General features: G+C 43.0%; 1 protein-coding gene and 1 long non-coding RNA gene across 2 annotated transcripts in view; both read right to left on the bottom strand.

The window, feature by feature from the left end:
- LOC119395636 (mitochondrial transcription rescue factor 1) overlaps positions 1-1,045 on the bottom strand; it is a 74,669-nt gene extending 73,624 nt beyond the window's left edge. The window contains exon 1 of the mRNA XM_037662620.2: positions 989-1,045. Within this exon, the coding sequence (XP_037518548.1) occupies positions 989-1,045 (57 nt within the window). The remainder of the gene's footprint in view (positions 1-988) is intronic.
- A 9,289-nt stretch (positions 1,046-10,334) lies between these two features.
- On the bottom strand, positions 10,335-19,257 carry LOC119395638 (uncharacterized). Its single transcript, XR_005184275.2, has 3 exons — positions 19,185-19,257; positions 17,837-18,154; positions 10,335-10,731 (listed from the first exon to the last, which is right to left on the bottom strand). It is a non-coding gene; the product is annotated as an uncharacterized LOC119395638 (long non-coding RNA).
- Between the last annotated feature and the right edge of the window lie 8,160 nt (positions 19,258-27,417).

The following is a 27,417-nucleotide window of genomic DNA, read 5'->3' as shown; positions in this document are numbered from 1 at the left end:
AGGACAGTTGAGAAGGGACGAACACGAGCGCTCGTACGTCTTCGTCCCTTCTCTTGTCATGTACGTGTCAAATTCTGCGCTACGTGATCAGTTATGCAATACCAACATGCCCAACTTCATACAACTTGTAGGCTACCTGAGACGTGTTACAGTTGCACAACTAATTACAAAACCAAGAAACGTGTCAAAGTGGTACAAACAGCCCATTTCCACGAAATACCAAAATATCAACGTCCCGTGCACCCGCTATCTAGAAATGCGAATTGTCTATCTGTAAGGAAAACTGAGCGATCACGCGATCACAAAACACGTTGCCTTGTTTTTTGTTTTGTTTTTTATTTCGAAGGCTTCACAAATATGTCACGTTCAATCTCATTATTCCTTTGCCAATGACACTCACTGATTTGAAATCAGGGGCGCAGCCACAGCCTTTGCAGTGTAGAGGTAATTAGTTTCCACCAGTGCCTGTAGGGAGTAGATTTCGGCGTCCACGCGATCTGCCGCATGACAAGGGAATTCGGTACTCTACTGAAATTTAACCTCTGCAGTCTGCACTGCAAAGGCTGTGGCTGCGCCCCTGATTTCAAATCAGTGATTGTCATTGGCAAAGGAAGAAATAAGATTGAACGCGAAATTTGTGAAGCCAAATATAAACATTTAGTTGTAAGTCGAGCACTTCTTGTCCTGTCTGGTTGTTATCCTCTTGTTGCCTTGTGCTGGTTCCCTCTTAAGGACATCACTAAATATCATCAAGATTATCGTCAATCGGCCGCATTACAATCCCCGCCCCCCCTCTTCTCCCGCTATTTTTCCATCATGCACATGCACGTGCGGAAGGCCTTCACCATCGCGCGAACTGAACGAAAGAAGTGTTACACCTTTCGCGCCCACAAATTCTACAGACAGAGCCTTCTTTCACCATGTACAATTCAGATTTCAGGAAGGTAATTTCGAAAAGAGCCACACTTCACTACGCGTAGCCACGTACCGTGCTCTGATGCTGACCCAACAGACGCGTGTTCGATCCTACCCGCGGTGCTCGCATTTTGACGGACGCTAAATGCAAGAGGCCCGTGTATGCATGCGATGCCAACAGTGCACGTCAAAGAACCCCAGGTGGTCGAAACTTCCGGAGCAGTGCACTGCGGCTTGCCTCATGTACATATTGTTGTCTCAGTACGTGAAACGCCAGAAACTACTGCTACACACTGTACGTGACTTGAGATAAATCGATATTGAACAGCGCAAAAAACGAGACACAAAGAAAGAGACTGCACAACACGAGCGCTGACTGCAACTAAATGCTTTATTCAAGCACAAAGAAAAGAAAAAGAAAAGAAGGAAACAGAAATGCGCGCGCACCCTAAGCACATGACAAGCGATTGCAGGCATACAGCAAATTTAAGTATTGTCCAAGTAAGCCATCTCACAATCGAGCAACGCATCGATGGAGTGCTGACACACGTGTCACCATTTTTGCTGATAGCAAAAGCTTCAGCTATCTCTCTGATTCGCGCCTCATTGCGTCCAAAAACTTTTCTGCCCGAACCAAATCTTGTGTCCACAAAATGTCCTCTAGCCTCTTATCTCAAGTTCAGCGTCTGAAACACGCGGCCTTCCCTCTTGACGCCATTGTTTCTGCGTCATTAAAAATTATGAACAAAGTTAGAAATAGAAAGGGTCCAGAAAACCGCTAGATGACAAACGGGGAAAGGGTAACGAACTGGCGGTGATCCCGTATATTCATGGCCTTTCTCACCGTATTAAAAAGATTGCACACAAATTTAATATTAACGTCCACTTTTCCGCTAAGAATAAGCTGAATACCCTGTGTGCCATGGAGAATTGATAAATTGTCCTCAGCTGCGAGTGGGCACAGTATCAAGAATCAAGAAAATTTATTTCCAACATAAAGTTGGGGGTCACCCCAGGCGAAAAGCGGCGAAATGCAGCTTGAAGGTGCCTGGGGGCCCATACACAAGGCAGCGTACACATACATTTCTAGGCAACATAGGGTACTTAATGAAGAAAGGATATTTAAAGTAGTAAAAAAAAAACAACTAAGGACATAGAATACTGGTAAACGTAAGACATACATATATACACTGTATACACGTGCATACATAAACGGAAAGGTAAGTATACTAAAAATGACGTCGGATCATGATACGTACATTTAAAACGTGCTTGCTGTAAGCAGATTTATATCGAAACATTTTTTCCGCACAATTGTTTAAAAAAATATATTACATTGTACGGTGAAAGAAGTGTGTGGTGGTAAGAACAGATACCACTGTTCAGTACAGTTCAGACATAAAATAATCACGCAACTTTTTTTTACAAACATTGTTAAAATCGATACCCTGCTTCTCATATTTGTTTAAAAGATACGGTACATTGAAAGCCAGTGATTGTGCGCCATCGCGGTATGTTTTGAAAGCTTCGATTACAATTAGAACAAGAAGTTTATTTACAGAATTTACAACTGCCTTGAGACGTGATTCTTGGCTCGTGGCTCAAAAGTATCTGCCTCGTGTCGTCTCCAAGTTCCCCCGCACCGGCCACTCTCTCACCATCGTGGTATTTCTTCTGTTTTGCTTCCATTTTCACTTGTTGAACGCCACGTGCGCAGTCCAGATGCCTTTCCAGGAAAGCCCCCCAACCCCGTCGCGGCTGTTTCTGCCGTGCCTGAGAGGGCGGTGTGGTGTACAGTTACGTTGACAGGAGGGTAGGACTGCGTGCCTGCGTGGGGGGCTGTGAGAGACGACCTGCGTCCCAATGCTGAGATGTTTCGTCTTTGGGGACCCGGGGTGAGGCTACTGGTGGTTGGGGTGGGGTTCCCGCGTGAGGCTAGGGGAAATCCTTAACACGGTACTAACCATTTCTCGTGGCCTCTGGTTCGATCGCTTATCTGTTTTTTTTTAACCCGCAGTTATTACTTAGAAAGTTCATAGTACTTTTGTTTGAAAAGAAAAACGAATGCAATATGCGGTACGGATACATGAGAGTGGCATTTATTACTTGATAACGGAGAAAAAATTCTTTAGTGGGATGAGCGTAGGAAACGTTAGCGATGCATCGTAATGCTTTCTTCTGTAACAAGAGGATTCTACGCAGATTTGTTTGCGTAGTTGTTCCCCACACAAGTGTACAAAAGTTTACACGAGCGCTAAACAGAGCGTTATATATTTGCGCTTTGATCTTGCTAGGAAAGAAATGGCGGCACCGCGATAGCGCTCCCGTAGCTGAAGACAGTGATCTAGAAAGATAGTCAAAGTGAGCCGTCCACGTCATATCAGCAGAAAGGACGACGCCAAGCGATTTATGCATTTCCACAAGCTCGATTACACTCCCACCAAGACACAAGTCTGCTGGTAGACGTGCATGTTTGTTTTTGGCCCTAAATAAGATGGCTTTAGTTTTGCCAGCGTTGATTTTAAGCAAGTTAGTATTCGACCACTCCCAAAGATCTGAAAGGGCTTTTTGAGACTTAGTAAAAACTTCATTAATATCATGGCCGGTTACGAACAGACTTGTGTCATCCGCGTACGTTACAATGGAAGAGTCATTATTTAGTTCAGTCACCTCGTTTACGTACACATTAAAAAGAAGTCTGTTATAAAATAGGAATGACGTCACATATGGCGCGTGTCATTGGTGGAAGGCAATCGTTCGATTTAGTGCGGCGACGTTGTAATAAGGGGAGCGTTGTAATAAAACACGCTCGCTCTTGCGCGCTTTCTCTTTCGCTCGGGAGCGGACACTTTCCCTGCATTTCACCGATCACAAAGTGGTGATAATGGAGGGAGCACGTAAACACCGCATGCAGTCAGTCCCTTGCAAAAGCAACGTACGTATCAATCAATCAATCAATCAATCAATCAATCAATCAATCAATCAATCAATCAATCAATCAATCAATCAATCAGTTTTATTGTGTAACATACATATAATGACTGATTATTATACAGGTAGGACCCCAGAGCCCAGTGAAAGGCAGTTGCAGTTGTAGTTGTAGTGTACTCAATTCCGATGTCGTGCGGTAAAGTGTACGTGGTAGGGGCGTAGCCAAGGGGGGGTTGGGGGGGTTCAAACCCCCCCCCCCGGAATTTTTTAGTTTAGCCTGCTTATATATACACGCACACATACAAGGGCGTCCGCAGAACTTTTTCCAGGGGGGTGCATCAGCAGAGTGTGGGGGAGGGGAGGGGGGCAAGCAGCATAGGTAGCTTTTGTTTCATTGCCGTGACATGACCGGCAAGATTAGTCCATAGCAGTATGTAGCGTGCAAAGTTGGCTGGTAATCCTGAATGATGTTTCACGCGGATATGCGGGACTGGAGTGTGCTAATCAAGCTGTGTAGCTCACTGCTACTGCATAGAAAATTATTATCCAAAATTCCAAGGGGGGCAGCTGCCCCCCCCCTTGCACCCCCCTCCGGACGCCCATGCACACATACAAACGCACGCACGAACATACATAAAGTATGGTTGAACCCCCCCGCCCCCCCCCGAAAAAAAATTCTGGCTACGCCCCTGATACGTGGGGCAAACGGGGCGCTGCCTCAACATTCGCCTGCGCGAGCATCTCCCCACTAGGGAGGGCAAAGGTTCGTCGCAGCGCCCCCCCCCCCACTGATTTTGCGCCCCCCCCCTCTTGGGTGACTAGAAGGGTCAATGTACCGGGCAGATTTCGCGCCCCCCCTCTTAGGTGATTAGGGGGGGGCGGCCGCCCCCCCCCCCTCTGCGCACGCCTATGATCATAGCTCCCTCAAGTGTGCGCCGTATTCGCATTTGGCCGCCCACTGTGCCGCTTGTGGCTGCTCACCGGAGTTCTGCCGCACGAACACTGTTTTTGGACACAATGAGGCGCGAATCAGAGAGATAGCTGAAGCTTTTGCTATCAGCAAAAATGGTGACACGTGTGTCAGCACTCCATCGATTGCGTTGCTCGATTGTGAGATGGCTTACTTGGATGATGATGATGAAAACATTCCTTTATTAAAATTTAAAGAAAACGGGGAGGGTCCCTATTCCGGGACTCCTATGGCAACCTCTGCGATAGCCCGGACAATACTTAAATTTGCTGTATGCCTGCAATCTCTTGTTATGGGCTTAGGGTGCGCGCGCATTTCTGTTTCCTTCTTTTCTTTTTCTTTTCTTTGTGCTTGAATAAAGCATTTAGTTGCAGTCAGCTCTCGTGTTGTGCAGTCTCTTCATTGTGTCTCGTTTTTTGCGCTGTTCAATATGAACCCCAACCAACTAGCCCAACTCTCCCTTTTCCTGAGATAAGTCCCCTTCTTTTTTTTAATTTTCAATATCTAGGCTGAAAAACAAAACATTTACGAAACGTTTTCCAGTTCTCTGACTTTCAATACATCTCTCTGTGCGGTTTTCTCAGCCCTTAGTGTTAAAAGTCCTGAATTTCAGCCAGTTGTGGTTTCGGTTTCCACGCCGCCGGCGCCGCCGCCGCCGACGAAAAGTGGTCGTGCGCCGCCGCCGATGATGTACCCGGCGTGCGCCGACGACGCCGCCGCCGCCGACTCGGAACGACCCCCACGCCGCCGCCGGCCGAAACCGCCACGGCGCCGTGTCTGTGCCTTCGTATTTGGCTCGGTACGTCTTGGTCCGCAATTGGCCTCGAGGCCCACCACTGGAAACACCGGCGCCACCGTCGGCGTGACGTACTTGGCAGGATCACGTTGTCTCCGCGGCCGCGTCGGCTGCTTGTGGCGCACTGCCGCGTGCTTTGAAAACGAGTTTCAAGTCCCACATGCGCTGCGGTCTGTTCAAATTCGGAAGTTTTCTCTCATTTTCTACTCAATTGAAACCATTGTAATAGAGTGGCTGCCTCCGAAGGCGACGAACATGGGGCTCTACCGCTCGGTGCCTCAGCGCCGCGCTTACGCAAAGGAACCCAGTGTCAGCCAGCACTGGTAACCGCGGGACAAGAAACAGCGTGAAGCATGGGTTGTAAAGCTAAGAACCGGCAAGTAGCCATCCGCTACGAGTCTTGTGTGCAGCAAGCACTTCCGCGACGAAGACTTTTGTTACTGCGTCGCGCCTGCGATGTTCGGTGAGTAGCAGACAGCGCGCACTGAGACGATGGCTCGCGCGCGCTTCCCGCCGGCAAATGATGCTTATCTGCCACAGGATGGTAAAAGCGATACATTTTACCACGTGCGATGCCATCTCAGAACCCTCCAATGCGACCTCTTGATCGTCGGCCCCGTGCTCAGCGTCCACAAAATCGGCTGCAGATGCGCAAGTCATTGTTTAGATACGTTGAATTAAAAAACGCACAGGGTCCCTTATGCATTCGTTAAAGATGACTAGAAGGCGAAAGCCATCTTCTCCTTGTCAGTCGATGTATTGATTCTCCCGCGTTACTGTATTTTCTTTCTTTTCCTAGGCGTCGCATGCTACTACATGCTCGCTCGTAGACTGGTTCTTCTTCCACCAGCAATCTCGAAATGGTGAAGATTTGGTCTATGAATTTTGATGACAGAGAGCGGCAAGTTCACTGGAATGCGAACGGAACGATAATTAAGGAGCATTAAAAAAAGGCGTCGCATTTGCTCACGTTTTGTGTAAGCACCAAACGAAACGAATGCGCGGAATAAAGAAACATAAGCAGCGGCATTTGCCCGCTGAGAAGACCGATCAATACGCAGTGCGAGACAACTTGTCAAATGACATTGAAACGTACCCGAATTTAGACCAAAAAAGAAAAAAAAAAACACTGAATCGTCGGGACGGCATCGCAAAGTTGTCATGCACACCGAAGCCGCAGTTGTAAGGAAATTGTTTTTGAACTGCTCTGATAGCGTCCGCGCAACAGTAGTTGTTTGTTTACTAACAAATTCTCATGTTTTGCGGCCTAAAGTTCACAGCGCTGTGCCAAAACGCGCTCGTAGCAAAAGCGAAACCATCAGTAAGAACATGCATGCAGACGCTCATACATGTAGAGGCACCGTCAGTCGTCGCGAACCCGCGCGATCGCTGGCTTGAGGCTTCTTTCTGTTATGCTCCGTTTGGTTATACAGGCAGTCTACTCTAACGAGATATTTCCCATAGTTTGCACTCAGCGAGTGCAAACTCCAACGCGGTGACAGCGTGTCCAACGCGGTGACAGCGTGAAACGGGTGCTCGGTTTTCTGCGAAGAGACAGCGACTGTAGACAATCTTGTGCTTTCAGCTCGTCGAAAATGATTATCTTGACAGTAAAGAACACAGTTCATTTCGAAAGTACTTACAGAAATGCCCTGGAGGGCTTCCGCGAGGTGTTTTTGTAGAGCGCCGACAGCAAAACCTATGGGGAGCGCGCCGGCGGCATCCTGCCTAGCACGCAATCGAGGCGCGCCCGATAGAGGGCGACTCCGTAACTCCTCGAGGCCAAGCCAATACTCCCGTCCTGGCCTCAAACAGCAGAGAACTACCCCGAGAATTATCGTAGATCTTTTCTTTTGCAATTTCCTGCTTGAAAGTTCGGTAGGTCTCCAGTGATGATGTAGAGTTACTGTATATGCTACCTTGGTAGCATATACAGTAACTCTATGATGATGGTACTTGCAGCGCCATCTCGCCTCGCTTTATTGCAGTTCAGTACGCCGCCGCTACCCTTAAGGTACAGTTTCCGTTCTCTAAAGTGGTAGATGTTCTCTGCCCGCATCGCCCGTATCGTCAATGGTCCTGGCCACAGGATTAACCCAGCCACTTCAGCGTTATATAAAAATAAAATGCAGCGCTATTTTGTGGACCACATATTGTTCGCTCTTCACTGTTCTCCCTCGTGTGATTCGCGCTTCTCAGTTTATTTCTTGGTCAACAGAGAACGCGACAATCAGCACACTCCCGCAACTTCGGCCAATGGCGTGTCAGGATTTTCGCAACTCGTATGATTGAAGAACGGCAGTGTCTCGTACGCCCAGGGCGCACGAGACAAAATGTGGCAAAAGCGTTCGGCGCACCCATATAGCCGCTTAAAACTGGCTTGACTTGGCTTGAAGCGTATAAGTAGGTGGCGGCAAAGTAGCTCGGCTGGAAATTTTTTTAGGCGGCTTAGGTAGTGTGGTTACCGTAGAGTTTCTCACTAACTTGTGAAAACTCTATGGTGGCTTGTTCTCCGTGTGTGTGCGTTAGCGAGAACCGCCTCTGCCCGTGGGGACGTGGTCGACGTGGTCGCGTTGTGTAAGAGTAGAAGGTGATTCATATGCAAGTCGTTGTGCCTTTGTTACTTCCTGCGATGTCGTCGTGTTCAGTAGACGCTTTTATGAGCGGAGGGACCTTCTCCGCGGTGCTTATATTAGGTAACGCCCAACGTTACTTGTTGGTAACGTCAATATCCCGAAGTGTTGGCCGATTGATAATGAGCTGTGCGAACATGAAATAAAAGCCATGTGTTATGCGATTTTGCGTGGATGTGTGGTAAGTGCGTGTGTTGCGTGATCGAGGATCGATCGCTATCAGTTGGACTGTCATTTGGGCGAATTTGTCTTGCGTAACTGCGCGCGACCGATATGGAATGCGCAAGTTGGCAGCGACGGTATATGAACAGGCGTTCGCCCGACGTTATTGACCGAGTGGCTGTTTAACGATGCTGTCGCCGATGATGACAATCGTTTTTCTAAGCAGTGTCTGTTTAGCTAGTTGTGTACAAATGAAAAGGGAAATAAAATAGATATTTTATTGCAAGGAGCATTGTCTAGCTTACATTCACAACACCTAAACTTCTTTCTAAATGTCAACATTGCCGCAACACAGTTGTGTCATGCGGTGAAGTGCACGGAATGTATTGCAGTGAAGCATACATAGTACGCGCGCGCGTGTGTGTGCCTTAATTGTACACGCGCCGTCCTCTGTCTCATTAATTAGTGCTGATGCGGTGGCCAGCATCACCACCAACTCCAGCCTCTGTAACGAGCCCATATCAATTTACTTTTTTTAAAAATGTGGCAAGCGATTCGCAAGGCAGTAATTCTGCTAACTTATTGCAGGATTAATTCAAAATTGTTGCATCGCACCCTTAAAGAAGTGCGAAATGCCTATGACAGACCCCAGTGGTACTTCAGATTTCGTGCCTTCACATATATATGCTCCAAAATGAAAATGATTATTAAGGAAGTATATACTCAGGCTAGGTATAGGAGATGATCATCAATATTTCATTAATTTTCTCTGAAAAGTAGTAGCTTATGGTTCACATTATTGCGTTCTTTCGAGTAATCAAGAAAAATAGATATTGAAGCATGGTCAAAAATTATGGGTGCAGTTGGTCAAGGAAGCAAGTTGAGCTTTGCAAGAAAATGATTTATGAAAACTATGCTGTGCCAGAACTAACAGCAAGGTGGTATCAGGAAACTTATGGTGACCTGCGATTATAGCATGCGTTGAAGCATCTTACGGGGGCTGCTTCTTGGAAATAAGGGGTGGTAATTAGGCAAGTGCCTGTTATCAGATAGGGAGATGCATCATCAAATCTTCAAAAAATAGCTATCAAGGGGATGCTAAAAATTTCTTGAAGGAATTAACACAACGCAGTACTTATTAAAGCCGCCAATTTAATGAGGTTAGCACTGGGGCTAGCAGGTATCTTAAATGAGCTGGCTACTTTAATAATACCCCTCGTAGGTCAATAATTATTGGATTCACAGCATGGTATGGATGAGATAGGATTATGCAAATGGGACAATTAGAAGTAATGAAATTATTGAATATACTTTGTTAATAAAGCCTGGACAGTCTTAATGCAGAATGAGGTTTCTATCAGGGTGAATTTACTTTTGCTAATGCTTCTGGTGGCATCATTGCAGTTTATATTCACTGGCTTCATGCACTGTATATCAAGCACCACTGATGACACTCTGGTTTTTGCAAAGTTATTGTACTGTTTAAAAAAAAATAACATCAAGAAACTACATGCTTTCTTACACTTTAATCAGGCATATGATTTGGGACTCTTTAGTGAATTGTATAGGGGAGGTCTGTGTACAGAATATCCATGGTAATCATTTAACGCTCTGTTCGTTTGCGTAATGTTTGAAGCCTCTTTTTCTATTCAAAATTGCTACGGAGCAAGAAAAATCCAACACCAGAATTGGTACTTGGGTAAAGCAGGTAGTAAGAGCAAGCTCAATCACAAGCCGTTCAGGAGCACCACTGAAGAAACTAATACCTAGAGGGCAAAACTTCCAGTGCACCAAGAAGGGGATGGGAGGAGGGTGCAGGTTAACGTTTCAAGAGGGCATCTCCTCACCATCATCCTTCGCCAGCCACGAACTTGTACTGTCTACGTTTATCAGACTCCTGCTAACACAAGACAGACAAGGTATATAAGTTGCTTCTTTATTGCAAGATGGCACATCAGACCTTTTCAGAATTCCCTCACCGCAAGCCGTTAAGATTGCCTAAAAGCCTTTCCTTGTGCGGTGTCCCTTTTTTGTTCCCACACAGTTGTCGCAAGCAAAAGTATGCAGCTTGTCACAGGCTAGCTGGTGCCACACAGGGATGGCTCCAGCCATCGTGATGTGTATTCCACTGGAGCTGTCAGACACTGTACATTCATGGTCTGGTGTGCTTGTTTAGGACTTTAAAGATGTAAACAGTGACCACTTCTGTTTTGTCCCTTGCACACTTGCACAAGAATTTGACACAGACGTTAGTTCTGGCAATACTGCCACAGGTGGTAAGAGGTACCTTGAAGTTGTAAACAGTGACTGCTTGTGTCACACACCTGCACAAGATTTTGACAGAGACGTTAGTTCTCGCAATCCTGCCACGGTGGTAAGAAGGTGTACAACCACAGGAACACCATGGCAAAGCAAGCTGAGGTTCATATTGAATATAATATTCCACTTGCAATACAATGGTAATTAAGTACTCTTGCATTCATTTGCAGTGTCAGGCATCACATCATTCTGCCTAACCCTGATCTCTTTTACCTATCGTCTACATAGTTTTCCAGGTTGGTGACAGTACAAAAAGAAAAAAATCTTTGTGGGAGCACCACATTTTAATCTCACAAGACTCCACTAAAGCACTTACAACATATGCGAACAGTGATATCCTAAATGTCAGCGCTTTTTGTGCTAACAAAGGTAAGCTGCTTGTTACCTTCGGCCTGTGATCCTACAGGAGCTTTAGCATATGCCCTGTTGTCATCTTGTGTCAACGATGCCACATACAATAAATAGTTCAACAAAGCTTATAACTCGGCAAGATGTACGTGCATATCTTCAGGGAGGTAATAAAATGCAGAAGTGACCACTCACGACAAGAAACACAGGATATGTGTTAACTTCCATCAATCTTTATTTGTGGCTTTGCCAGCAAATATGTAAGGGAGCAGACTAGGGGTGTGCGAATATTCGAAATTTCGAATATTTTTCCAATAGTGTTTGCTATTCGATTCGATTCGCACTGGAATTTTACTATTCGAACCTATTCGAACTTCCCAAAAACAAATACAATCAACGTCCGATTGAAAGTGACCCCTTTAAATTTTAATATGCTTCACCTCATTACACTCTCGTTATGCGGCAAAGCTGCCTTTCAAGCTCCGTTACGGTCGAACATTGCCAAGAGACAGTCAACGCCCGAATGAAGTGGTCCCAAGATTTTGAATATTCTTCACCTCATCACACACCGGTATTGCGGCAAAGCTGTTTTTCAAGTTTCGTTACAATCGAACTTTGTCAAGACACAATTAGTCAACGTCCGATTTGAAGTGGTCGCTAGATTTTCAACATGCTTCACCTCAATACATTCTCGTACTGCGGCAAAGCTTCCTTTCAAGCTCCGTTACGGTCGCAAATGTATTAACTCAAGAAAACGCTGGTTCCAACATGAAGATGAAAGATCTGGCAAAGTTGGAGGCTCAATAATTGCTGTTTTGGGCCTGAAATTTGGGCAGGAAGTCCGAAAAATCGGACGCCGAAGCTTTTTAGCATCCAAAATTTCAGATGTTCTTATATATCGACGTCTACAAGGCAGATTTGGAACTCCAGACTTGAAAGGAGCACGCCCTTGTCCGCCACATCAGTTGGGCTTCCACAGGAGTTGAAAGAGGAGGAGAGGCTGAGGAAATGACATCTTTGTCTATCACGTGTAAAGTGTTGTCGGCAACACTTTGAATGCACCAAATTATGTTCATAAATAGAATTCGGCCTCTACATTGCCTCATCCTTGATAAGACAACTATGAAACACCATCCGACCAGTCCTTCATCAGCCTAGCAAAAAGAAACACTTTCATGTTGATATCTCGTAAGAATATGCTTACGAATCCTCTCTAACCTTTTTTCTGCGATTTCACTTCGAAGCATTCGAAAAATATTCCAGAAATATTCGAGAAATATTCGAAAAATATTCGATTCGATTTGATTCGCACTCACACTTTAATATTCGAATTCGCTTCCCACCCAAAATTTTGCTATTCACACAGCTCTTGAACAGACACATGCGCAGTATGGCAAGGTGCAACGTCACAGCCATTTAACATTAACAACCATCACAAGAGAATGCTGAAGAAACTTTTCTGCCTTTCCGAGTTTCAACAGATGGGTCACTAATACACACATCACTCCTTCCCCATCATGAAATGCTTCCAACAGTTCACATGCCATTCTCTCACCACCCGTGCCTCGAATCCTTACCTCATATTTATTCTCAACTGACATGCTCTGCCACTCATGCAACAATAAGACAGATTTGCCTGTCCACTCTTAACAGCCTGTAAGTACACTCCTAAGAACTCCCCCCCCCCCACCCCCTCCACCCTCCCATTGGTCATAGGCCAGATGGGTCATCATATTATTCACCTAGCTACACAACTGTGCTTGTCGAGCATGAATATATGTGAACCATACAGTTGTTTTGCAATAAGCAAATGTAGTACAACACTCTCTATGAAGGCTTGGTTAAAATAGTTTATGATCATGGCACAGAAGCGTGAACTGTTGGGCTAGTTTGTGAGACATGTTTTGAAATAGAAGAGTGAAAACTTGTCAATGTGAGTGAAAACAGCTACCCTAGAAAACTTGTCGATGTAGCACATCAACGAGTTTTTGCTCTTCTATTCCAAAACATGGCACAAAAGCTTTCTCTAGGAAACACGTAAAGCCAACATGGAGAATTATATGCACCAGGAAAATTCCGACACTGCAAATATTCTATGGGTGTGCAAATATTCAGTGATATAACACATCGAATTGAATACTGTCATATTCGGTTCAGTATCCATTATGCGTAAAACTGAATATTTTGTTAATAGCTTACGAATGTTTCAAAATGTTAAGTACACCAAAATAAACAGAAAGCTTGTGTAAAAGTATGACAAATTTCATCCCTGCTGGTAGATTATATGCACTCAACATGAGAGCTTATGTAGTGCAGCTGGCTACTTCGCTCTAGGAAAGTGATTTTACCAGCTATACAATGGCCACTTACCCTTTCTTAAGAGTTCTGTGGATTCGAAGGGCCTAATTACTTCCTAGAGATGCTGTATTTCTGTTTTTAAAGTTTCTAGGCGTTCTTATCTATACCTTAAATAGACAGGCAACCAAATTTTAACGTACCTGTTTATTTTATTGCAATGGAAAGCTTACAATTCAGCTTACAATTCAGAGTGTCTAATCATGCAATGGCAACAGGGAAAAGGCGATGAAATATTTTTTATCATATTTGTTGCCGATGGAGTCTTATACACAAGACATGTTGCAAACAGTGGCCGACAGCTTCTGGTGTTATTTGCGCCAGGTTCTGCCATGACAGAGTGCATGTCTGAAATGCCTTTTAAACGTGGTGCATGCACCACTTCTCAGCATCAATTCCTTTTACTGCGTAATAAGCAAAGAATTCCTGTGGATGCGTTTTACCTAGGAATTCCAACATAATAGCGAATGTAATTTGGCATAGGCTGTAAAAGTTAACATTCAATCAGTCATACATTCTTACCTTTCTAGGCCAATTTTTGTTCATACCAAGTGAACAAGAAATGAGTTAGGAGCGACGGCGCATCATACGACACGTCGCCAGCCACCCCGACTCTCCCCATTTGGTTGGGCACCTTGTGTTCTCAGACACGGCTTTGGTTGCAGCAGTGCTGCTTCAGGACATTTTACGTTTGCGAGTTTTTGTTTTTTTTTTCTAGTACCATTATTTTCTGTATCTGTGCCATATTTTTGTACCGTGTTTTTTGCCACCATTTTGTTGGTGCAGCCTCCGCATGAGACATAAAGGCTTGCACCTTAAAAAAGCAGATGAACGCACATATTTTTACTTTCCCTTTATGCCAATATTAAAGTGATAGCTAGCAGTACACGCAAACCAGTGAGCACAACATATAACATACCCCTATGGCTCAGTGTAGACTGCACTGCTAATTCATCACAACTATATGTGCTTTTTAACCTTAAGTATGAGGGCGACCTTTTTTTTTCAAAGCCCACTTGGTCGCAAAATTTCAACCAAAATGAAATTCAAAACTGTTTTATTTGGAACACTTAGACATACTTTCCAGGTACCTCTAAACTGTCGTCACTCCAACTGAGACATTTATCACAGCGTGGCATAAACTTTACTCACAGTAAAGTTTATGCTGTGCAGACACTTTACTAAGCAGATAGCTATGTTATTTTAGGTACTTTACTATGCATATAGGTTATACTAGATACTTTACTATGCAGATAGGTCAAGCAAATCTTTGGCTAGGGCATAGTAAAGTATCTGCTTGAAAGCTATTTTTCTTTTACAGCAGAGTAGAGTTACCATAGAGGTGTTATGCTTGAGGTTTATCATAGAAAATTATCATCATGAACCAGCACACGCTCTCTTCGCCGTCTTCTTCCCCTTCTGCTTCGCTCCCAGAACAGGCGCACCTATTTCTGCAGCACAGGGTGCCATAACTCGGATGGGCGAGAGAACGAGTATAGAGAGAAAGAAAGAGACAAACAGAGAGAAAGAAAGAAAAAGAGAGAAATTCTCGGCAAAAATATTTCTTGGCGAGGCAAGACTCAAATCTGCGGACCAACGAATAGAAGGAAAGCGTTGTCACCACTCGGCTATCCAGTCACGTTAGCAGAGCATAACATAGCCTTGTATAGTATATAGTATAGCAAGGGGGTGGGAAAGGGAACTGAGGATGAGGAGCAGAGATGTGAGTGTAAGGAGAAAGGAAAGGAGGAGGGGAGAACGAGGACAGAGAGTGATGGAAATAGAAAGAAATAGGAAGAAGAGAAAGAGATTGAGAGAAAGGGAAGAGAAAAAAGGATAGAAGGTGAGGGGATGACTACAGAGAGCGAGCAAGAAAGGAAAGAAAGAGAGAAAACGATAGAAAGACAAAGAAAGAAATAAACAGAGAGAGAGCAAGCACTGCAAAGTCACAAAGAAAAAAGATAGAAAAAGAGAGAACAACGAAAGGGTTGGGAAAGAGAGAGCTTAGAGGATAAAAGCTCAACAACTCTGCAGTGACCCTGCCTTGCATTTGAAAGCGGCGCTCTTTTCTTTCTTCTTCTCTTTTCTTGTTTTTTTTTGAGGGCCTATCAGTTTCTTAATCAATTAAAGCCATAGTGAAAGTCTGACGTTGTGTGCAGACGTGTTGCACAGCACCTCTCGTACGTCCTCCGATCGTGCGAGGTAGCAGTTGTGAATTCCGAGCACACACTGGGCACATAAACATGCCTCGAACAATTAAGTCTCCCACTATGTGTGACGTGCGTGGTGTCATTTGATTTCTGCATGCAGCAATACAGCCGAAATTCATCGTTGAAAAGTATTGTGTATGGTAAAGCCTTCATGAGTGACAGCAAAGTGTAGCAACAGTGCAGGAACATTGAAGCAGAATGTGTAGACAACAGTGAGCGGCATACAGAATTGGCTGAAAGGTGGCTGTCTTCAATGTGGGGGCCATAAAGAACGCTGGCACAACGCCACAATAAATGCCTCAGTTGCAGTGGCGACTATGAACAGGGGCAACTGGAAAGTGTTTCTACATGTTCCAAACATAAGCGTCTTTAATTTCACTGTGGTTTTCACCTTGAACGAATTAGAACTTGAAAACAAACATAGCCCTCGTATGTTTAAAACAATTGCAGCAAGGCTGGTGATAGGTCAGCAACAAGCTTAGCCACGCCTTCATTGTCGTCCATTATGTGCACACAATATAGGTAGTTTGGGGAGGCACAACTATTTGACTGACTATACTGGGAAGCTAACTGGCAACCCTGGGCCAGTGTGGCTTTGGAAGATGGGCCCCACCTACGACGAACCACCCTTTTACAGCACAGCTGTTAAAGTCGAGGTTGGCCGTGTGCCGTAGATAGAAAATGATCATCATCATGAACCAGCACATGCCATCTTCGTCGTTGTCGTCGCCTTCTTCCTCTTCTGCTTTTTTACCAGAAGACGCGTGCCGATTTGTCCGGCAAATGATGCAATAACTTCATGAGCGAGAGAACCATAGCACAGAGAGAGAGAGAGAGGAAATAAACAGAAAAAAATAGAAGGAAAGAGAACAAAAAATTCTTGGCGAAAAAAGAAATTTTGTCGAGGCGCGATTCGAACCAGTGAACTAACTATTTGAAGGCGAGCACCATAACCACTCGGCTATCCAGGCCCGCTTGCAGAGGAGAGCATAGCCTTGAATAGTATATGCAGCTCAGCAAGGTTATTAGAAAAGGAAGTGAGGGTGAGAAGGAGAGAGGCATGAGGGTTACCAGGAAGAAAATGAAGATGGGAGAACGAGTACAGAGGGAGAGAAAAAATAGAAACAGACAAATAGACAGAAAAGGAAGAGACAGAGAAAAAAGTTAGAAGGCGAGAAAGCGACTACACATAGAGAGAGAGAGAACATAGAAACTGAGAAATAGACAGAAAGAAAAGCAACAGAGAAAAAAAAAGATAGAAGGCGACAAAACCGACTGCACAGAGAGAGTGAGACAACAAAAGACATAGAAAAAAAAAGATAAAGAGAAAAAAAATAGAGATAAGCAAGGGAATAGAGAGAGAGAGAAAAACACAGAAATGCACCGAAAGAAACAGACGGAGAAAGAGTTTCAAAGCAACAGAGAAACAGGTATTAGGCGAGAGACCGACAACAGAGAGAGAGGGGGGGGGGGGAGTGAAAGAAGTAACAGATAGAAGAAATAGGCGAAAACATAGAAGGTGAGAGACCGACTACACTGAGACATATAGAGAAACCAAGACACAGCAAGACAGCTAAAGAGAAAAAAAAATTAGGAAAGAAAAGGGAGAAAAAGGCAAAGAAAGAAATAGCAGTTGAAATAATTACCCATTCCCTTTCTGGGGTGTGTGCAGCGTGTCTCTATGACATCCGAGACTCTATTTGATGCAATCTGCATTGATTTTATCAGGATGGCACTGTGAATATACCGCTTAGCACACGACGGTGCACGGGTGGAACCGCACTAATCCTGTTCAGCAATCGTATATTTCTTTGCATATTTTAGAGTGCTAATTTATTACTTCAGCTTGTTTTTAGCATCCCTAACTACAAAATAAATATATAGTGTGTGATTTATACAGTTTATTTGCGCAAGCTTAAATGGAGCTGAATGTCTGTAATGCAGGTTAGCTTGTTTGATTGAGGCAAGGCCTCAGACCAGGAAAAGACGAGGCAGTTTTTCACACAGAAAAGTGGAACATTCAGAACAAAAGGAATGAAGAAAAAAGTAAGAAAAACAACCACAGTGAAATCACACATGTTACCAAACTACTAAGACAAGCAAGGCTTGGTAATTAAATGAAGTTCCATTGAACGTTCGAAACAAAAACAGTCTTTGTTAGTTTTGATGCTGGCATCAACCACAGCAGCGGACTCACTCTTGGCAGGTGGATTTGTCGGTGGTGGCCGGGTGACACTTGTGAAGCAGACATGAAGCCAAGTCCACCCAGAAGTCATGGACAGAGGTGCCTTCTGTCATGCTAGCGGGTAGGCGACCTTCAAATGTGAGCCGAGAGATCTGCACATATGCACCATGGTGGCTGGCAGTAGGCCCTTAATTGTTATGGTCTCGTGGCTGGTGGCTAGTAGCATAGCACGAACCCGCTTGCAAACCTCAACAGCTAATTCAGCCTCCCATGGGTGGTTTAGGAACAGGACTTGGTGGCTGGCGGCAGGCCCTTGTTAGGTTCTCATGGCTCGTGGACAGCACCATGAACACCGTGATGTCACTCACTCAACACAATGTCATTAAGTACGAGCAATGACTTAAATTCAGGTGATGTGTATAAAGCAATGACTGCAAACAGCAGCAAAAATATGGTTATTACTACTATGAACCATGATTATATGCCTGTTGGTCCGCGGGCATAAATGTACGTACCATAAAATGAAGCAGCTTTAGGCAACCTCACATCATGAAACGTTTCTCAATCCGCCATCTGAGAACGCGTTCTCTAGCGGTCATGCTCCGTCGACAGACTTGAGCAGTATGAAACTAATACAGGCCATGCTAAACAGCTGCTGCATCAAACTGTAGCCGGGCTAGCTGGAATTGAACGCTGTCATAGCAAACATTAGGACTTTTACTGGGAATGAAGTTGATCTTTAGGAAATGTGCTGAATATTAATAATGTGTTTACTGTGATGTTTGTATAAAAAGAGTGATACATTTAGAAAACCTAACATGGTAATTATGAAACTTATTTACAGCTGGGAACAGCAATGTAAGTTATGGTCAGCTGCCTGCATTACCTTTAATTTTACTTAAGTATGTGCGTCTACGTAGTACAACTTAGCAAATGAACTCGGGCACTCAGTCACAAAGAAACAGAACATTTTTTTCTTAAAGGGATACTAAAGGCCAACAACGTTTTTTGTTCGAATGATGGGTGAAAGTTTACGAATGCCTAAACGTCAGTATTATCTGCACCAGGGCTTTGTTCACCAAGAAATTAAGTAAATGTACGACAAGGCTTGCACCACCAGCGGGATATTCTACTAACTCTGTGTGCGGCGACATAGTCGAGTCCCAGAAAAAGTCACTGATACTCAAACTGCCAATAGTAAAAAAGATCACTTCAATGCATTAAAACCTGGAATAAAATGCTGCTTGCTTCCTTCTGTTTCATTCTTTGAAGTAAGAACCGATGAGATCCATGGCTATAGCTTCAATCACCGCAAAAAGTGTCGGTCAGTGACCGGCTCCCTCAACTCAACTCTACCTACCGTGCCATAGAAGTTTCTCCACAGCTGCTGACAGTGGTGTCTGCTCACAACAATAGCTAAACCCTCCTTCTTCCTCACCTGCTTCTGCCTTTCACGCCGCCAGCTGGACTGTCTGCCAAAAGGGAGAAAATGTCAACAGGACCTAGTTGGCATGGTGGTTTGAATATTTGTAGTGTCATGCTGACCACTAAATATAATTTTTGTTCGAACTAGACATTTTCTTAGCCCGAAACAAACACTGCACTATTTCTTGAATGGTATGTTAATAGTATGTTCATGTTGTTTGCCTTTAGGTTCCTTTTAAGTGCTTTAACATATTTTTATACCTAGAACATCTAAGTTGTGACATGTTTAATTGGATGCTTTTTGTCAACAAAATACCACAACAATAATAATTTTCTGGTCTGCATTATTTACACAGTTCACTGGGCCAGTAGGCATCAAAACTGGTTCAATTTTTCTGCAACCACTTAGTTTTCATAAGCAAGGTGCATGCATTTAGTATAGTGGTTTACATTATTTTCTGAATAAGTAGTCTGCAGAAAGTTATCTTGCTGAATAACACAGACCAAAGAATGTAATTTTAAATTTTTTGTGGGGCAGAAGCACATGAGAAATGCAAAAATATTTTTTTCATTTTAAAACACAAATGTAAGTTACTGTACATCACTGCAAATGTCAACTGCAGCATCAGTGCACCTCATGACTTTTCATGGGTAAGCTGTCAATGCACAAGTAACCTTGAATTCGGCATAAATAAATAAAAAAGGCAATTCCACGACTATGTCCTGAAAAAATTTTTTTTGTGTGTATGAGTTTTGGATGATAGCCTCACTTGCATGCCCTACGTGCTTCTTAATTTTATGATCTAAATTGTCATGACTATCGTTACCATAAAAAGTTTAATTTTAACAATTATTAATTTTTCTAAAAATATGTGTTGTAGCTTTTTAGCTTACAAAAAGTTGAAAAGAAATTTTAGAAAGCACTTCATGCTTGATGTCACAGCAGCACAATCACTTTCGGTAATCATTGAGATCAATGGTCTTTGAAATACGCATATGCCTTTGTGAGCTGGTGAAGAACTTGAGTGATAGTTGGCTTGTGACTTGTATGGACACATATATGGTATGCAATACATATATGAGTAAATTTTAGTAATATGGCACTTCAAGGTTTGCACTGACAACTGTTCTCTGGGGGCGAGTGACAATACTACTCTGTAGAAATAAGGAATGTAATCTTAAATATGCAAGTTAGATATGGCGAAAATTATCAGCTCCATTTATGAGAATAAATAACTCTGCGGTAATTTATAAGAGGAGCTTGAGTAAGAGTGATGCACATTCGTGGAGACCTGTGAGCCGGTCAGAAATCACTAAAATCACCGAAGGCGGTGCACCAGTGTTTCCACCAACAGCAGCGGCGTGTAAACGGCGCGAAGTGCACCGGATCGGCGGTGGCGTGGCGTGGAAGAGAGGGAGTGAGGTTATAGATTACAGAGATTGGGGGAAGTAGTCCCTTGCATTTAGAAAACAAATGACAGTTTCGCCGAAATGGCAATATAATGATGCAATAGCAACAAATCATAATGTTATACAAAGTAATTAAGAGCAACGACTATAAAACGCCGATAGAGAAGGTTTTCGTGCATTCTGTCATCTCAACACGAAGCATTGAAACTACAGCATTTTTTGCTGATTTCTGCCGAGATATATCGCCCCCGGGCCCTTCCCCGGTGTTCGTTCATGCTCCTTCGCCCAACAAAAAACAGGCAGGGCGTTTTCTCTCTGCTTGAAGAGCAGTCGACGGCAGGCCTCGCACGCGAGGTAATGTTATCGCACATGCTACCTCTGTGCGACCGAGGTGGCCGCGGTTCCTCTCATCTCTGCTTAAGCTGCGTTGTCGCCAGCGCTCACTAGCTTTTACTCATGAGTAGAACATATGATGCGCGGAGCGATGTTATCGATTTGGACTTCTTACAGAACATGACGGCGACGCCCACGGCAAAAACCCATGGAGGGTCCATAAAACTGCTATCGCAATAAACAAATATGCAAAAACCGTGGAAGCGGGTTCGCGTTTTTGCTGGCCAGCTGCATCGATCGTCTCCGCTGTGAATTCGTCCGTGTGAAGAATCAAATAACCCAGCACCCAGTTCATCGTCTACTTCTGTATTAATTTATCGTTTACACGAGTAAAAATTAAAGGAACAAAGAGTACAAATGCATCGATATATTTACTTATTTATTTTATTTATTTATGCATAGTGTAATAGGTCCAAGGCTCCAAGAAAAGGTACTATCCAACGAGTTGAGATATTGCCATTTAATGCTGGAGAATGCCGCAGGGTTGGATACCCCGTTCAGTTTGAAAGAAAAGACAAATGGCAGCGCAGTGCAATTACTTCATGTCATTGTTGTGATCGCTCTTGGGATTTCAGCGGCGGTGTGGCGCAGCAGCGCACAGGTCTAGATGCACCATTGAGTCTTCAAACATCAAGCTTTAAGAACTGTTTAGATGTCTTACTTTGAGCAGTGCGCATCCACAGAAGTTTCAATATTTTAGTTAAAGGAACAGCCCCAACACTTCAAGAAAAGCACTTGAAAGACTGTGATGTTTCATGTCATACAGCAGTGCTATCAGGGGCGTAGCCAAGGGGGGGGGGGTTGGGGGGTTCAACCCCCCCCCCCGAAATTTTTCAGTTTTGCTTGCGTATATATGCACGCACACATACAAACGCACGCACGAACATACATGAAGTATGGTTGAACCCCCCCCCCCCCCCGAAAAAAATTTCTGGCTACGCCCCTGAGTGCTATACTTCAGCTTAATATAAATTGGAGAATCTGATTTTATTACTGACATATTTAGTTTTATGTTGTAGACCTGTATGAAAAATTACGGTATTAATAGCTATCTCATGTGCACAACAATGAAAGTAGGGAGAATAGCACAAAATTTTAAACTTTGCCCTGTGCAGACATTCACAGATACAACTGAGTTTCATTCATAAGAACTTTATACAGCAGACAAGCAGCAAAAGTTGAACATTCCTTGACCACAGCAACCTCTCAGTGATAATGTACTTCCCAATGTCAGTTGCTTCAAAAAGTTTATCCACTAGCAGTTAATTAATTGAAGCAAGTACACCTGCAGTGCCTTTTCACTATCAAAGAACATACAAGGAAATGGTTTAATGCTGAGGAGCAAGGCTCAGGACGATGACAGTGTTAATAACCTAGATCCTAGTAGAACAGCGCCGGCGAAAACAACAGACCAGATTATGAACCAACTAGCCCAAAAGTACATTTTGACTAATAACCTAGAGTTGGTATCCATAGAAAGGCCTAAATTTCAATAGCCGAAGGAGTGTAGGGTTTCAGTTTAAGGCTGATTTCTAAGTGGTTGAAACAGCATAATTAGGACATTATTTTTGAACTAAAAAACCAACTTGATTTTGGTTTTACCCTGGGCACTCGCATAGTAGTAAGAGGGAACAGCACAATTTCATTGTCCGCAAGACATGATATTAAATGACTGCACGTTACGGTCTTGTCAAAAGCAACGGTACATGGGTTGATGCCAGATGCAATAGTGAATGCATTAGCAATGGCAAAAACACCACAGTCGTATAAGTTCTCTTGATGCTGTACTGCCTTAGTGTGAATGGTAAGAGTGTTTGAAGCAAGATGCATTATGTTCATTACTTGAGCTGCTACACTCGGTCCCTGCCGGTGGCAAGTTATCTTTTGGTCCACTTTCTTCACCTTTATATTCTATATACTACAGATAACACCCCCTATACTTTCCTTGGCGTTATTGTCTGTTAGTTAATCTCATTAATATTGTGTCTAACAAAGAAAACGAGCCCTTAAGCGTCATCTCCTTTCCTACACTCGGCATAATGTCCTGGTCTAATGAATCATATAAAAAAACACTGTTGTTGGGGGCTTCACAGTTTGTCACCATAGCCCAATGCCCAAGAATATGCAGAATTTCAATGAATTTGTCTTGCTTCTTGAATTTCAAGCTCTCCCCTAGAAGAACACCCTGAAAATTGCACGGACCAGGAAACTCATGAGAAATAATAAATTGCCCTGCATTTATAATTGCACCTGACAGCCATCCTATGCCTCGTAAGGCCACAAATTCCTTGCCTGGATTAGGAGGATGTCTTGCTGGAGAGTAGAGCAGTCTTATGAATTTTGTTATTGGTTGGTGCAAAACACGATCATCTGCAAAAAGGCATATCTTGGACCACACTTTGAGTGGAAGGTCTTTAATATATGTGTGAAATAGGAGCAGCCTAAGGACAGAGCCCTGGGCTGCTTCTCAATTATTTCAACCTCCAGAGCAGAGAAACTAAAGAAAGTGCACATATTTACAAAAAAGTAAACGTTACTGCCAATATATAGCACGCTAACTGCATTTTTCTACACTGAATTTTAAAAATTCTTTGCACCAGCAGAATTGAGACATGTTTGCCACTGAAGTTCCAGAACTAACAAAAAATTACATTCAATCTTACTTCATTATCTCAAATTTTGATGCTCCTAGGTACAGTGACCATCGGAAGTGGCTATCTAACTGTAAAAAATGCCTGTATCACTCCACAAAACACTTGTAAACTGCTTATAAGTCTGCATTTGGCGCATATACTGTCACTAAAGAACTCTAAATCTAAGTTTCCTTATAACGACTAATGTTAAAAAATTTTGGACTATGATCAACCTGTGCACGATGAACATATAATTCTGGAAAACCCATTGCTATATCTATCCTTGTGCTGCACCTCTTAATATGACACATTTGTGAAAAAATTTTCTGTCTCCTGCAATGATTGCCTATGTCCTACTTGCCAGAATGATTATGTCGTGGTTACTCCAGTGATTGTTCATGTGGCTGGTGTCGCAAAACTAATTTATTTGCTGAAACAAAACACTCACATCCTGGTTCTCAAAATTACGAAGAAAATACCAGTGCCCTTCCAATATTCTAACAAAACTTTTCCAGCAATCAATATACGTCTACATTGCCCTACACTGCTAGCACAGAGTCACACTACTCCGTATGAATTTCAAAATACTACATCAAAGTAACTCAGTTTTAATTTTTTTTATATTTTACTCATAAATTACATCATTCTCTCGATGCAATCATCTTCACAGAGTGAATTGTTTTAGAATTTGCTCACGCATTTGATACGGTCTGTCATAAACATTGACTTTTAAAAGTAAGTCATCTTGGACTTCAGCACTAAACCATCCGTTATGCATTTGGATGGCGTACTACCCAACTGCACTCACTTTTGTAACCCCAAGTGGCTCATTACTCACACTTTGAAGCTCAACTTGCTGGTGTACTACAATGTCTCTACTTCCGCTAGGCCCAGTTGTTCCTCATTTAGTACCACCAACCTACCTTCCCTTGCTATCTCTTGTGCATGATTTTTAGGATAGTACTGCTATTCACAAACTAAATACTAGTTCATTTGTACTCACTCAAGATAATTCAATTTTCATCTTCTGTAATTACAATAGAACTGCAAATGAATCTGCCACAGAAACCAATCTCTCACTGATGTCACTGTTTCCTCATTATAAATTTGCATGTTTGGTTCTTTTTCACAAGTTAGGTATACCATTATCCAACACTCCACAACTAACTCATTCATCAACCACAGTATCATATCACATTGAATCAACCGTCATTGTACAGTCGGTCTTGAATCAAGTCACTGTAAGACCCATAACGTTTTTTCTAAGGGGGCCCTGTGCCCTTACGGTGCGCTGAGGCCACTGAAGTGTAAGCAGGGCAAAAGGCATTTGCAAGGCTTGTTTGTAGGCACTGAACAAATTTGTTTACAAAATGTGGTAAAGGCACATGCATGTGCATATTTTTGTTTGGTCGTACAAGGATAGAATAAAGAAGTATTTTTAAGGATGGAGTGGCCGAAAATTTATGGCACAAGCCAAGCACTGGTTAGCATATTGCTAATTTTGTAGTCAGTAAGGGTATTCCAGAATAAGTTAACAGACATCTGCACACCGAGGTATTTAAAATACCTAACAAGTTCCTAGGGACAATTACTTAACAGGACACATGCATGACTTTACATTCGCTAACACCTACTTTCATTTAGCAATGTTCACACCAGTTAGCTACAGTAATTATGGCAGGTGATTAAAATCGTCTGTGTTTCACAAGCGATAACACCATTATCAGCAAATGATGAGTGAATGTTAGGTGATAGCAAGGAAGGGAGGTTGTTGGTATAAATGAGGAACAAACTGGGCCTAGCGGAGTAGTGAGCCTTGTAGTACACCAGAAGTTATGCTTCAAAGTTGTGAGTAATGGCCACTTGTGGTTACAAAGTGAGTGCAGTTTGGTAGTAAGCATCCAATGCAATAAAGGATGTAGTGCTGAAGTCCAGATGACTTACTTTTAAAGTAAATGTTTATGACAGACCTTATCAAATGCGTTAGCAAATTCTAAACAATTCACTCTGTGAAGATGATTGCATCGAGAGAATGATGTAATTTATGAGTAAATATAAAAAAAATTAAACTGAGTTTTACCTATAGGTGTGTACATTGTTGTAAGGCAATGTAGACGTAGTATCTGATTGCTGGAAAAAGTTTTGATTAGAAAAATTTGTGAAATTGAAGGGCACTGGATTTTCTTCGTAATTTTGAGAACCAGGATGTGAGTGTTTTGTTTCAGCAAATAAATAGTTTTGCGACACCAGCCACATGAACAATCACTGGAGTAACCACGACATAATCATTCTGGCAAGTAGGACATAGGCAATCATTGCAGGAGACAGAAAAATTTTCACAAATGTGCATATTAAGAGGTGCATTCTTCAGGCACAAGGATAGATATAGCAATGGGGTTCCAATTATATGGTTCAGTGCACAGGTTCATCGATATATCCAAAATTTTAACATTAGTCGTTATAAGGAAACTTAGATTTAGAGTTCTTTAGGACAGTATATGCGCCAAATGCAGACTTATAAGCAGTGTACAAGTGTTTTGTGGAGTGATGATACAGGCATTTTTTACAGTTAGATAGCCACTTCGATGGTCACTGTACCTAGGAGCATCAAATTTGAGATGAAGTAAGATTGAATGAATGTAATTTTTTGTTAGTTCTGGAACTTCAGTGGCAAACATGTCTCAATTCTGCTGGTGCAAAGAATTTTTAAAATTCAGTGTAGAAAAATGCAGTTAGCGTGCTATATATTGGCAGTAACGTTTACTTTTTTGTAAATATGTGCACTTTCTTTAGTTTCTCTGCTCTGGAGGTTGAAATAATGAGAAGCAGCCCAGGGCTCTGTCCTTAGGCTGCTCCTATTTCACACATATATTAAAGACCTTCCACTCAAAGTGTGGTCCAAGATATGCCTTTTTGCAGATGATCGTGTTTTGCACCAACCAATAACAAAATTCATAAGACTGCTCTACTCTCCAGCAAGACATCTCCTAATCCAGGCAAGGAATTGTGGCCTTACGAGGCATAGGATGGCTGTCAGGTGCAATTATAAATGCAGGGCAATTATTATTCTCATGAGTTTCCTGGTCCGTGCAATTTTCAGGGTGTTCTTCTAGGGGAGAGCTTGAAATTCAAGAAGCAAGACAAATTCATTGAAATTCTGCATATTCTTGGGCATTGGGCTATGGTGACAAACTGTGAAGCCCCCAAAACAGTGTTTTTATATGTTCATTAGACCAGGACATTATGCCGAGTGTAGGAAAGGAGATGACGCTTAAGGGCTCGTTTTCTTGTTAGACACAATATTAATGAGAACTAACAGACAATAACGCCAGAAAGTAAGGGGGTGTTATCTGTAGTATATAGAATAAAGGTGAAGAAAGTGGACCAAAAGATAACTTGCCACCGGCAGGGACCGAGTGTAGCAGCTCAAGTAATGAACATAATGCCTCTTGCTTCAAACACTCTTACCATTCACACTAAGGCAGTACAGCATCAAGAGAACTTATACGACTGTGGTGTTTTGCCATTGCTAAGCATTCCACTATTGCATCTGGCATCAACCCATTACCGTTTTTTGACAAGACCGTAACGGGCAGTATTTAATTCATGTCTTGCGGACAATGAAATTGTGCTGTTCCCTCTTCTACTATGCGATGCCAGGGTAAACCCAAATCAAGTTGGTTTTTTAGTTCAAAACTAATGTCCTAATATGCTGATTTCACCCACTTAGAA

This window comes from Rhipicephalus sanguineus, chromosome 6, assembly GCF_013339695.2.
Source record: "Rhipicephalus sanguineus isolate Rsan-2018 chromosome 6, BIME_Rsan_1.4, whole genome shotgun sequence".
Taxonomy (NCBI): domain Eukaryota; kingdom Metazoa; phylum Arthropoda; class Arachnida; order Ixodida; family Ixodidae; genus Rhipicephalus; species Rhipicephalus sanguineus.
This window is presented reverse-complemented; position numbering and strand designations above follow the sequence as displayed.